The sequence below is a fragment of the Mugil cephalus genome, chromosome 10 (genome assembly GCF_022458985.1).
Source record: "Mugil cephalus isolate CIBA_MC_2020 chromosome 10, CIBA_Mcephalus_1.1, whole genome shotgun sequence".
In the NCBI taxonomy this organism is placed as follows: Eukaryota; Metazoa; Chordata; class Actinopteri; order Mugiliformes; family Mugilidae; genus Mugil; species Mugil cephalus.
In genome coordinates, this window is record NC_061779.1 from 602,772 (window position 1) to 615,656 (window position 12,885).

The window sequence follows — 12,885 nt, forward strand, 5'->3', positions numbered from 1 at the left end:
ATATTCACACATCTAGCCTTCTGGAGGGATGCAGACAGTGCAAAACAGCAGGTTTAAAAAACATACGTACATGTATTTAGGAGGAATATTGCACATATGTTGCTGAAAAAGGTGTGTAATATAATTAGAATTCTTGTTCGATGATTTAAGCCGTAGCAGCTCACAGATGCGCAGTGTAGGAGGAAACTCTCACTCAGATGTGTTTTGTCCGACACACGTGAAGGCGGCATGGTGTTTCTGGTAACCATAGCAACAGGACGCCAACCGGAAGCAGCGGACACTGGTGTTGTGTTCAGAGACTCTTGTTAATATTATTTAGGGATAAAAGTGATTTAATTTTACGACATTTTATTAAACCAGTCGCAGAGCAGAATGCCTTTACTGGTGTCAGACTTCTCGTGGACTCAGACGGACTCCATGATTTACATCAACGTGCCTTTAAAAGGAGCCAAAGCTGCGAAAGTGGACATCGTGTCGACAGATGAGTACCTGAAGGTGACGCCCGTTATATGTTCGGATCCCATTAAATCACAAATGTGGGAAATAAAATAAAAACAGACCTTATTTACCGTAGTTTCTTTAATAGACTAGCTTACGGTGACCAGGTTTCTGACTTGAAAAACAACCACAGCCGAAACAAAGTGCTGTTCATAAGTAGGAATAAGAACATAAGACAAACAAATAAAAACAATAAAAGCACCAAACAGGAGCAGAGGCTCAAACTGAGTTGAAAGTCAAAGAATGAAAATAGGATTCAAGAAAATAAATCCTCCATTCGTGCACATCCGGGTCACTGAGTTAAACCAACAGCTTAGATTTCTAAAAAATTACCTTAAACTACCAGGCGACGTTTGAAAAACACAAAATGCCATTTAAAATACTCACCGTGTTCTGAAAATATGTTTGGAGCCAATGAAGCCTCTTCTAGGAATCACCAATGTGTAAAAAGAAATCTAAAAAAAACGTATTTCTTTAGTAAACTTGCAGCTTTGAGCCTGCGGCCGCCATCTTTGATTGGCCGCCATCTTTGATTGGCCGCCATCTTTGTTTGGCCGCCATCTTTCTCATTGAAGATGAAGTAAAAACATTGTTTTATTATATTTATGTAAACACAGTTTGAGATTAAAGTCAAAACAAAAAGAAAATTCTTCTGCTCTTTTTTCCAGTGGCCATAATCCTTCAGAAAAATGAAATTGTATAAACCAAAAAATAAAAAAATACCAAATTGGCATAATGACACCCTCGTAAAACAATGGCCCAAGTCATTTACTGTCATTGTTTTCAGAAAATATGAGACCAAGAAATAAAAGAATAGCTTAACATGTGTGAGACTTTACGGCTCGTTCCTAAATCTGGATCATTTCCCCAACTCAAGTTAACAAAAATGTGCAAACGTTGTAAATAAATAAATATATAAAATATATCCTGTGTATACAAAGTACCCTAAAGAGAACATGACATAGCGCATGACAATATACAACATATTAGTCCTTAAAGGAAATAGTTTTGCTGTCCCATAATGTGACAGTTGCAAGGATTCAAATGAAAATAGAATAAAAAGTGATACAGAAAGTAAAATATAAAAGAATAAGATGTAAAAGGCTTAAGAAACAAATATTGCTGAAGTCTGTCTCTGGTCCTGGTCCAGTGGTAGGTAGAGATCCATTAGAGAAGCAGCTGATACAATATTCTATTGACCACATGGTGGCGCTGCTGCTGCTGATTTACACATTTAGCTCAATGTGTTTGTTCTCAAGTGGCTCAGACCAGTAACACAACAGAATAATAACCTGTAAGTAACAACAACTCTTTTAGTGCAAAGAAGGAGAAGGAACTGAAGCTGAGGCCCAGATCAGACCCTCTGGTGAATTCCTGCCACTGTAAACACGTTGTTTTGGTTTTTCATTCCTGTGCAGGTTCATTTCCCTCCGTACCTGTTTGAAGCCTTCTTGTCTGAACCTGTGGACGACGACAGAAGCACAGCGAGGATTGGAAATGGAGCGGCAGTCATCAGTTTAGCAAAGAGGACCAACAAAGTGTGGGAGCAGCTCATGATAACTACGAGTACGAGTCTCCAGTTAATTATCACATCCACTTTATTCTCCTCCAGGTCTGATCTGAGACTCCAGAGGAAATCGTCCTGTACGTGACTGGAACGCAGCATGTTCCAGACTTTCACCGATGAATCCTTGTCCCTGTTAATAAGCCCAGACATACACTACTCTTAATAAAATGCAGTAAATTACACTTAAAAAGTCCTGTTACCGTCTGTAGATAAAGGCCTCAGTCACATTTCAGTCAAATAATCCTGTTGGTCTTTTATTTTCATGGACCCTTTGCATTTACAACACGGACCACTAGGGGCCCACGGACCCTCAGTTGAGAGTCAGCGCATTAGTGTCTACGGTCATTCATATATTTATTAAAGACTTTTAAATCATGGTTCATTTTATCTGAGATCTTCTGAATGAACCGTGACCTGAATAACGTGACTCTGTCTCTGAGAGTTTAAAGCATCAGACTCAGGTTTTGTGTTTGTGTTTCAGACGACAAAGAGCAGCAGAAGGAGGTCAGACACCGAGCTCTGCTGAGACACCAGGACAAACTGTCCTCAGCGTCCAGGCAGGAGGCTGAGAAGCAGCAGGCGGAGAGGAGGTTCGCTCTGGAGACCATGATGAAGGTGACCAGCGTCTCTGCAGAGATCAGCTGTGAGTCTCCTCAGACTGACTCTGTTTCATTCGGCGTCAGATCGAAAGGGAGGAAAGAGAGAACGTCCAGAGGATGAAGGACGCCGAGCGGGAGAGGACGACGGCCGAGCTGGTGGCGTGGCGGCTCAGACAGAACCAGGAAGCAGAACCAGGAAGTAGGAGTCAGAGTCTGAACCAGCAGAGAGACGGGACAAAGGGGACGGAGACGGGGCCTCCAGGCGGAGGGAGGGTCAGACCAGGTGGGTCAACATATGGAGACACATGGTGACATGTTTCAGCCCTTTTTAAACGAAGACACACTCCTCTGTCTGAACTTCACAGAGGACCTGGAAAAACGGGGGTGAAATGTCAGAATAATAGAAATAATAGAGCAGGTAAAAGGAAAAACAGAGACAGACATAGTCTTGGAAAGAGGTGAACAAACGAGGAAACAGGCAGAAATATATAAACATAATAACGGAGAAGAGGTGGAAACAGACACGTGACACACGAAGGAAGGAAGGAAGGAAGGAAGGAAGGAAGGAAGGAAGGAAGGAAGGGCGAGAGTTACATAACAAAATAAAACAGGAGGACAAGACAAAAAACAGGAACGAGATGAAACCTACAGATCGCCACCTAGTGTGTCCCACAGGGAACTACACGACACCACAAATAAAAAGAAGTGGCTCTAAATAACAGGACTGTTCTCACCTCCTCCTCCACCTCCTCCACCTCCTCCACCACCTCCTCTATCTATCTATCTATCTATCTATCTATCTATCTATCTATCTATCTATCTATCTATCTATCTATCAGGCCCATGTGATGACAAAAATGAGCTTCTTGTCCATAGATTAATTATAAACTGATTCTCTTATCATTTAAATGTGTTAACAGGACAAAGACAGAGCAGAAAGCAGCATGAACAGAATGAATAGTTTGTGGTTCATTGTAACGTGCGTTTAACTCGTGGATCTGATAGAAACTATGAATCAAACCAACGTGTTCTTCACTCAGAGCAAAAAGGAAAAAGTGACGAGAAGAAGAAAGAGACCGAGCTTCCTCCTCCAAGACCCAGCGGGAACATTCACATCACCTTCACCCCACGAGTTTTCCCCACAGCCCTCAGGGAGTCCAGGGTCCAGGAGGAGGACGAGGTGAGGAGGAGGAGGAGGGGAGGAGGTGAGGAGGTGCTGGAGGGAGGGAGGAAGGAGGAGGGAGGAGGTGAGGAGGAGGAGGAGGAGGAGGGAGGAGGTGCTGCCCATCAACTCATAACAGCAAGTAGGAGGAGTGAACTAGAGAAACGTAGGATAGGACGATCCGGGATGGTGCATCAATAACATATCAGCCCAAACATATTATTATTTAAAGACTTCCAAGACGTTGAATTAGAAAAACACGCACATGAAGACATGGCGGCACAATTAAAAGTAAAGAACTAATTATATTATGGAGACTAAAGGAGGGAAGGAGTAAGGAGGAGAAAGGAGGGAGAGGAGTAAGAGGAGGTGGTGAGGAGTAAAGGAGTAAAGGAGGTGAGTAAAGGAGGAGTAAAGGAGGAGTAAAGGAGTAAAGGAGGAGTAAAGGAGTAAAGGAGGTGAGTAAAGGAGGAGTAAAGGAGGAGTAGAGGAGGAGTAAAGGAGGAGTAGAGGAGTAAAGGAGGAGTAAAGGAGGAGTAGAGGAGTTAAGGAGGAGGTGAGTAAAGGAGGAGTAAAGGAGTAAAGGAGGAGTAAAGGAGGAGTAGAGGAGTAAAGGAGTAAAGGAGGTGAGTAAAGGAGGAGTAGAGGAGTAAAGGAGGAGGTGAGTAAAGGAGGAGGAGTAAAGGAGTAGAGGAGGAGTAGAGGAGTAAAGGAGGAGGTGAGGAGGAGTAGAGGAGTAAAGGAGGAGTAGAGGAGGAGTAGAGGAGGAGTAGAGGAGTAAAGGAGGAGGTGAGTAAAGGAGGAGGAGTAAAGGAGTAGAGGAGGAGGTGAGGAGGAGTAGAGGAGGAGGAGTGATGTACTTCATGTCTCTGCAGTGGCTCCGTAAAGAAGCTGAAAGCAGACGATCAGTAAACGCTGACATGTTGGATCTGAAGGAGCTGAAGGAGGAGGAGAGGAACCCAGACTGGCTGAAGGACCGAGGAGAGTGAGTTCTAACAACGTTCTAACGGTTCTACCGAGGTTCTGCTGTAGCGTCTGTTTCCTCCTCTGTTTCCTCCTGACTGGACCTGGTCTGTGCAGTCAGCGGTTCCGGGCGGGAGACTTCCTGGGGGCGGTGAACGCCTACAGTCTGGCCATCAGGCTGAACGGGAACATCCCGGCGCTCCACTCAAACAGAGCCGCATGTCACCTGAAGCTCAGGAACCTGCACAAGGCCGTGCAGGACTCCACCCAGGTCAGTGCACGGGCTCACGGGGACCAGGTCTGGGTCTGGATCAGGGTTCATCTGATACCAGAGTCAAACCGGTCCTGGACAGCGTCAGGTATCAAAGACGCTGCATTTACAGGTGAAGTCCAGACAAATGTCACAGCAACAGAGCTGAGGAGGCTAAGCTAACACAGAGAGCACAGCTAGCGTCAGTGTAGAGTCATAACCAGCCTAACCAGCAGGTCTCTGGACTGGGGAGGAACCCGGAGAACCTGGAGAGAACCCACACAGACACAAGGAGAACATGCAAACTCCCCCCAGAAAGACCCAAACTGGACGGTGCAGCCCATAATTAAAAACTCACCGGCACCAACTCAGTCTGGTTACTACCGTTAGCATTAACACCATTAGCATCGTGGTACCAGTCTCAAGACACAGCTGTACTCACATGTCAAGTATTTCTACTGGTAGGAACCAGTTCTGAACAAGAGTCTGAACCTCAGCGATGTAGAGGGAAGGAAGGAAAGAAAGAAGAAGGGAGGAAGTGGAACTGCATAAAGCTGCAGTTCATCGAGTGGCCACTAGAGGCTCCATGTTAAAAAGCCCAACGTTACATCACTATTTAACATGTTTACAGCCTGGTTCAAAATATGAATAGTTTATTTCACTGTACGGGGCTGAATTACTTTCTGTTTGTTTTTTATTTTTTATTTTTACACGACCTCCCATGTCCATATTTGGAGTGTTCGCGTGTGGGCGGAGTAAAGCTTATCTAACATGACAAATGCTGGCTCCGCCCACTTCAGGATTCATTTTCGAGGTTCAGACTCCAGTGACGTCACGATGGGTTTGTCTATAGTATAAAGAGTCAGTGAATCTGACCTCTGACCTCTGCAGGCTCTGGATCTCCTGACTCCTCCAGTCGCCGCCAACGCCGCCGCCAGAATGAGAGCCAGCGTACGCAGAGGAACAGCCTTCTGTCAACTACAGCTCTACGCTGAAGGTACGAGAAAGAGAGGAAGGAAGGAAGGAAGGAAGGAAGGAAGGAAGGAAGGAAGGAAGGCAGGAAAGAGCAGCTGACCTGTGACCTGTGACCTCTGACCTTTGACCTCTGACCTGTGACCTGTGACCTCTGACCCGTGACCTGTGACCCGTGTGCTTTCAGGGCTTCAGGACTTCCAGGCGGCTCTGAGGATCGAACCTGACAACGCGTCTCTGCAGGAAGACGTTCAGAGGATCAGAGACATCGTTCAAGGCTCAAACCTCACAGACCATAATTAAATGCATCTCATCTCAAATACATCGTAAACTTCTACTTTTATCCAGGAAGGAATTAAATGGAATTTAATTACTGCTTCATTTAATGTAAATTTAGTGAAAAACTAACCGTAAAATACACTGAAATAAAGTAAAATAAAGAGTCACTCTGGTGAAATGAATCCAACTTCTCCACATTTATTTTGAGAAAATATAAACATTACAAAGAAATAGGGTTTTATACAAGAATATTAGAATATTTAAGTGGACAGATAAGAGCTAGAGGAGGTTTAAAGCTGTACAGAGATGATCCAACGGGACCCAGGAGGATCCAGGATCCAGGAGGAACCAGGAGGACCCAGGAGGATCCAGGAGGATCCAGGAGGATCCAGGAGGATCCAGGAGGATCCAGGAGGACCCAGGAGGACTTCAGGAGACCATGATCTCCTCGCTGTCTGACTCTGACGGAGAGGACGGGTCCTGGTGGAGATGATGAAGATGAAGATGATGGTGGTGGAGGTGGGACTGGTCCGGGCCCCCGGGGGCCCTGGTGCTGTAGGTGCTGCCCACGTCGGTGAGGTCCGGGTGGGGGTTGGTCTTGGTGGGGAGGGTCTGTTGGCGGCAGCCTCCCGTTGAAAGCAGCTCCCTCTCTTTGGAGTTCCTCCACTTCATCCTTCGGTTCTGGAACCAGATCTTCACCTGGACACGGGACAGAAAACCTCAGGGAACGTTCCCAAACATCTACCTCCATCAAATTAAGACTTAAAATAGGATTAATATTAATTAGAATAGTTATCACATGTAATTATATACAAATTAGATTTTTCCTTCAATTCTTTTTAAAATTTATTATTATTACTACTTTATTTTTCCTTTATTTATTTATTATTATTACACTTTATTTTGTCTTTCTTTTTTCTTTTATTTTGTTTATTATTATTACTTATTAAAAATACCAATGTGCTGCTAAAAATTGTGTTTTTTTTCTTGTTTTCAAAAACATTCAAATATGATTTAGTCAGTTACGCTATTAGACTAACAATAGATATTTCTGTAAATGAGACGGCTCATTAAATTATGATTATTCTTTACTTGAATACTACACAAAACACAACACAAACTTGATTTATTTTAATAAAATAAAATATTTTTTTAATGTAAAAATATAAAATGCCAAAGTGTATTTTCCACAAATATAATATTTATCATGTTTTGAACTAAATAAATATTTAATGTTGGAGACTGTGTCAGTGTTTCTCAGCTCATTGATCAGAGTGAATGAATGAATGAATGAATGAATGAATGAATGAGTGAGTGAGTGAATGAATGATTGAGTGAATGAATGAGTGTATGAATGAATGAATGAGTGAATGACTGAATGATTGAATGAACGATTGAGTGAATGAGTGAGTGAATGAGTGAATGATTGAATGAACGATTGAGTGAATGAGTGAGTGAATGAGTGAATGAGTGAATGAATGAGTGAGTGAATGAGTGAGTGAATGAATGAATGAGTGAATGAATGAATGAGTGAATGAAAGGTGCGCGTCTCTGAACCTGAGAATCCTTGAGTCCCAGTTTTCCAGCCAGTTTCTTCCGGTCTGGTTTGCTGATGTATTTCTGTTTCTGAAACGTTCTCTCCAGGTTCTTCCTCTGCATGTCGGAGAACACGGCCCGTCGCAGCATGCCCCTCCTGGGCTTCCCTCTGGGGGCCAGGGGCCACGAGAAGGTTCCTGGGACAGGAACCACGGAGGAGGAGCAGGAGGAGGAGCAGGAGGAGGAGGAGGAGGAGGAGGCTGGAGGGACAAGACAGAGTTTGGTCACATGTTTATCGTCACGATTCAAGAAAGAAGAAGAAAAGTATTTTAGTGCAATACCACCAACGACCACTAGAGGCCACCTCCATTAAATCCCACTCTACATCTCATCAAAGCAGGCACGCTATGATGGATGGATGGATGGATGACGGATGGATGGATGGATGGATGATGGACAGATGGATGATGGATGGATGGATGGATGGATGGATGGATGATGGATGATGGATGGATGGATGGATGGATGGATGATGGATGACGGATGGATGGATGGATGGATGATGGATGATGGATGATGGATGGATGGATGGATGGATGGATGATGGATGATGGATGGATGATTACAGATGGATGATGGATGGATGGATGGATGGATGGATGGATGATGGATGATGGATGGATGATGGATGGATGGATGGATGGATGGATGGATGGATGGATGGATGGATGATGGATGATGGATGGATGGATGGATGGATGGATGGATGGATGGATGATGGATGGATGATTACAGATGGATGGATGGATGGATGGATGGATGGATGGATGGATGATGGATGGATGGATGATGGATGGATGGATGGATGGATGGATGGATGGATGGATGGATGGATGGATGGATGGATGACTGTTAAAGGCATTAATTGAGATTAATTTTCTCACTGATGACAACATGAATTCAGACATTTTCATTGAACAGATAAAATGAAATAAATTTATTATTTAATATTTAGTTGAACCACAGATGTTTTATTACACTCATAAAAACATTTTATTGGACTTTTATATATATTATACAATATACTAGGATTTAAATATTTGGGGCAATTAAGCATTAGAAATATATACATAGACAAAAGTGTTAATATGCAAATAAACATGTCTCATATGAATAAATAAATACTATGTATAAATATATGTCTAAAGAAATATAAAGAATGTGTTTCTATCATTAATTAAACTGAAAGAACTAAATTAAATGTGATTAAATCTGTCAATGAATCTTTTTTTTTTTTAATTTCCAGTTGAACTTAATCCAGAGACTCTGAGACGCAGAGAAAATAATGACAGAGTGAACACATGAGGAGATAAAGGAATGAATGTGCTCCTACCTGAGAAATACGAGGCTCTGATGAACGGGTGAAGGCCTCCATCGAAGAACGGCAGCGGGAAAGATTTAGTCTGGAGAGTCTGGACTGAACCGAAGAACCATCCAACATCATCAGGACCATCAGTAATAATATAAATAATATTAATCCCATCAAAAATAATATAAATAATATTAATCCCATCAAAAATAATATAAATAATATTAATCCCATCAGTCATATCATAAATAATATTAATCCCATCAGAAATAATATAAATAATATTAATCCCATCAGTCATATCATAAATAATATTAATCCCATCAGAAATAATATAAATAATATTAATCCCATCAAAAATAATATAAATAATATTAATCCCATCAGTCATATCATAAATAATATTAATCCCATCAGAAATAATATAAATAATATTAATCCCATCAAAAATAATATAAATAATATTAATCCCATCAGTAATAATATAAATAATATTAATCCCATCAGTCATATCATAAATAATATTAATCCCATCAGTCATATCATAAATAATATTAATCCCATCAGAAATAATATAAATAATATTAATCCCATCAGTAATAATATAAATAATATTAATCCCATCAATAACAATATAAATAATATTAATCCCATCAATAGTGTCATTTATACCATAAAACCATCATTTCATTTCACCGTTAATAATCTCTGTCTTTGCTGCTTTATTTCAGATTAAAGTTTAAACTAAACAGAATAAAAATCATAAAATGTTTTAGATTAAACTGGTGGTTTGGTGGAAGTGTTAAATATTTATGACTCTTATTAACTCTCATCTAAACTGATCACGTCTTTAATAAATAAGACTGAAAAAATAAACACTTTCAGCCAAAATCAGGTGAACATGAAGCAGCTTTTAAAAGTTTAGTACTAATTAATTAATTAAATAATTAAGAACATGTGGACAAAATTGATTTATATTGAATGTGATGATGGAATATTATGTTTTAAATTTCTTTTACACCTTATCTTGCCTCATCTTTTTTTTTTTATCTGATCTTGTTTCATTTATATTTCCTCTTTAACTAGTTTTATTTTATTTCTATTTCCCTGTCATCTTATTCTATTCCTGTTACTTATTAATCTTATTTATAATAATAATTATTATTATTATTATTATTTATCTTATTTTATTTCTATTTCCCTGTCATCTTATTCTATTCCTGTTACTTATTAATCTTATTTATAATAATAATTATTATTATTATTATTATTATTATTATTATTATTTATCTTATTTTATTTCTATTTCCCTGTCATCTTATTCTATTCCTGTTACTTATTCATCTTATTTATAATAATTATTATTATTATTAATCTTATTTTATATCTCTGTCCCTGTCATCTTATCTCATTAATAATATAATAGTTAATAACACAGTAAATGAAGGATGGACCCACCGCTCCGGGAGGACGGGGCCAGGATCGCACTGACGCCGAACTTGAGGTAGGCGGAGTCCGGGCAGGAGGTGCGGGGAGAACCGGGGCTGCTCTGGAGCGGAGACCTGGACCCGGACCCGGACCCGGAGCACGGCCCCGGGCTGAGAGGGAGGAAGTCCCCGGGACCCCCGGAGGACAGAGTCCGGTGTATGAAGCGGACAGGCTGGCTCAGCCGGAGAAGGTCCTCCACCAGGAAGCCGGAGGGCAGAGACCGGCTCATGGGGGACGAGAGAGCCGCCTGGGGGCGCAGGAAGGCCGGGTAGAGCGGAGGCGGCAGGGCGCTGCAGGGGAACATGGTGGAGCATCACTCTGAGCCCGGGACCCCGGAGGACGGGTCTTATAGCGGGGAGGGGGGGGAGGGGGGGACACCCCCCAAACACAACCCCCCCACACCCACCACTACACTAATAACACACACACACACACACACACACACACACACACACACACGTCATTAATACACACAAAGTACACACGTTTCAACCTGAAGTTAAAGTTTCTTTATTAAACAGAAACAAACCTGATGGATCAACTCCTCCTCCTCCTCCTCCTCCTTCTCCTCCTCCTCTTCTCCTCCTCTTCCTCCTCCTCTTACTCCTCCACCTCCTCCTCCTCCTTCTCTTCCTCTTCCTCCTCTTCCTCCTCCTCTTACTCCTCCACCTCCTCCTCCTCCAGATCCTCCTCCTTCTCACCTCCTACTCTTACTCCTCCTCCTCCTCCTCCTCTTCTCCTCCTCTTCTCCTCCTCTTCTTCCTCCTCCTCCTCCAGATCCTCCTCCTTCTCACCTCCTACTCTCATCCCCCTCCTCTCCTCCTCCTCTTACTCCTCCTCCTCCTCCTCTTCCTCCTCCTCTTCCTCCTCCTCTTACTCCTCTTCCTCCTCCTCCTCCTCCCTCTCCTCTCTCCTCTTCTCCTCTCCTCCTCCTCCTCCTCCTCTCCTCCTCTCCTCCTCCCTCCCCTCCTCCCCTCTCCTCCTCTCTCCTCCTCTCCTCTCCTCCTCCTCTCCTCCTCCTCTCCTCACCTCCTCCCCCCCTCCTCCTCTAAGGGGTGGGGGTCTTAGAGTCACCTTTGTTCCGTGGCCTTTGATCAGAGATCAGCTGAAAGTCTCATGAGCGGAAAAGAAGTTCAGAAAAACAGAAATCCCACGGCCCCTGAATGCATCAGGGTGCTGGTGGCTCAACAGGTCTGACGTCTCTGGGGGGTCCTTGAACTCATCACGTCACTTATTTGTCTTTAAAACGATGATAAATGATGTTTAATGATATTTATAGCGCAGGATGTTGGATAGAATAAATTTAATTATTCATTATTTATTTATTGTTTTTCCTAAATGTAATTTTTTAAATCCTACAGTGGAACATGACTAGATTAATCCAGAGACTAAACCTGAAGGTCTGCACGTTCCATGTGTCCCTGGTTCTGGTTCAGTGGTAGGTAGAGATCCAGAGACAGTAGCTGATACAAGGTTCTGGCTGAGGACGAATTAACAGAGACACGTTGTAATTAATTAAAGACCAGGTGAGATCAGGTGTTAAAGGTCAGAATTCAGTGATTTTTAAAGTAACATCAGCAGCTGTTTGTCTTTGAGAAACATCTGTTTTCAGATGTTTTAATCAAAACTCAGCAGCTCATCATTAAATGTGTAGGAGGAGGAGGAGGTGGAGGAGGTGGAGGAGGTGTAGGAGGTGGTGGAGGTGTAGGAGGTGGAGGAGGAGGAGGAGGTGTAGGAGGTGGAGGAGGTGGAGGAGGAGGTGGTGGAGGTGGAGGAGGAGGTGGTGGAGGTGTAGGAGGTGGAGGTGGAGGAGGTGGAGGAGGTATAGGAGGTGGAGGAGGTGGTGGAGGAGGTGGTTCAGGTGTAGGAGGTGGAGGAGGAGGTGGTGGTGAAGGTGTAGGAGGTGGAGGTGGTGGAGGAGGTGGAGGAGGTGGAGGAGGAGGTGGAGGAGGAGGAGGTGGAGGAGGAGGTGGAGGAGGAGGAGGAGGAGGAGGTGGAGGTGGAGGAGGTGGAGGAGGAGGTGGAGGAGGAGGAGGTGGAGGTGGAGGAGGTGGAGGAGGAGGTGGAGGTGTAGGAGGAGGTAGAGGAGGTGGTGGTGGAGGTGGAGGAGGTGGAGGTGGAGGTGTAGGAGGTGGAGGTGGAGGAGGTGGAGGAGGAGGAGGTGGAGGTGTAGGAGGTGGAGGTGGAGGAGGTGGAGGAGGA

The 12,885-nt window shown here is 43.2% G+C and overlaps 2 protein-coding genes across 2 annotated transcripts; one reads left to right on the forward strand and one right to left on the reverse strand.

Annotated features, from left to right (window-relative positions):
* The first annotated feature begins 273 nt into the window (after window positions 1–273).
* dnaaf4 (dynein axonemal assembly factor 4) lies at window positions 274–6,450 on the forward strand. The gene is made up of 9 exons (XM_047596673.1): window positions 274–495; window positions 1,917–2,064; window positions 2,547–2,680; window positions 2,749–2,947; window positions 3,705–3,844; window positions 4,702–4,811; window positions 4,907–5,060; window positions 5,931–6,036; window positions 6,199–6,450. Exons 1-9 carry the CDS (start codon window positions 373–375, stop codon window positions 6,312–6,314), a joined length of 1,230 nt encoding a protein of 409 aa, XP_047452629.1. The 5' UTR covers window positions 274–372; the 3' UTR covers window positions 6,315–6,450.
* A 13-nt stretch (window positions 6,451–6,463) lies between these two features.
* LOC125015034 (homeobox protein DBX1-B-like) lies at window positions 6,464–10,991 on the reverse strand. Its single transcript, XM_047596674.1, has 4 exons — window positions 10,654–10,991; window positions 9,220–9,303; window positions 7,848–8,086; window positions 6,464–6,989 (listed from the first exon to the last, which is right to left on the reverse strand). The coding sequence occupies exons 1-4, from the start codon at window positions 10,985–10,987 to the stop codon at window positions 6,720–6,722; spliced, it is 927 nt and encodes a 308-aa protein (XP_047452630.1). The 5' UTR covers window positions 10,988–10,991; the 3' UTR covers window positions 6,464–6,719.
* Between the last annotated feature and the right edge of the window lie 1,894 nt (window positions 10,992–12,885).

What these genes read in the sequence shown, in the direction of transcription:
- dnaaf4 (XM_047596673.1), top strand. Translation starts at nt 373, where the DNA reads ATGCCTTTACTGGTGTCAGACTTCTCGTGGACTCAGACGGACTCCATG. An exon ending in GGGTCCAGGAGGAGGACGAG is followed by an intron (nt 3,845 to 4,701) that starts GTGAGGAGGAGG and finishes ATGTCTCTGCAG; the next exon opens with TGGCTCCGTAAAGAAGCTGA. An exon ending in TGGCTGAAGGACCGAGGAGA is followed by an intron (nt 4,812 to 4,906) that starts GTGAGTTCTAAC and finishes TGGTCTGTGCAG; the next exon opens with TCAGCGGTTCCGGGCGGGAG.
- LOC125015034 (XM_047596674.1), bottom strand. Translation starts at nt 10,987, where the DNA reads ATGTTCCCCTGCAGCGCCCTGCCGCCTCCGCTCTACCCGGCCTTCCTG. An exon ending in CAGAGCCTCGTATTTCTCAG is followed by an intron (nt 8,087 to 9,219) that starts GTAGGAGCACAT and finishes TTGTCCCTCCAG; the next exon opens with CCTCCTCCTCCTCCTCCTCC. An exon ending in TGGGACTCAAGGATTCTCAG is followed by an intron (nt 6,990 to 7,847) that starts GTTCAGAGACGC and finishes TCCCGTGTCCAG; the next exon opens with GTGAAGATCTGGTTCCAGAA.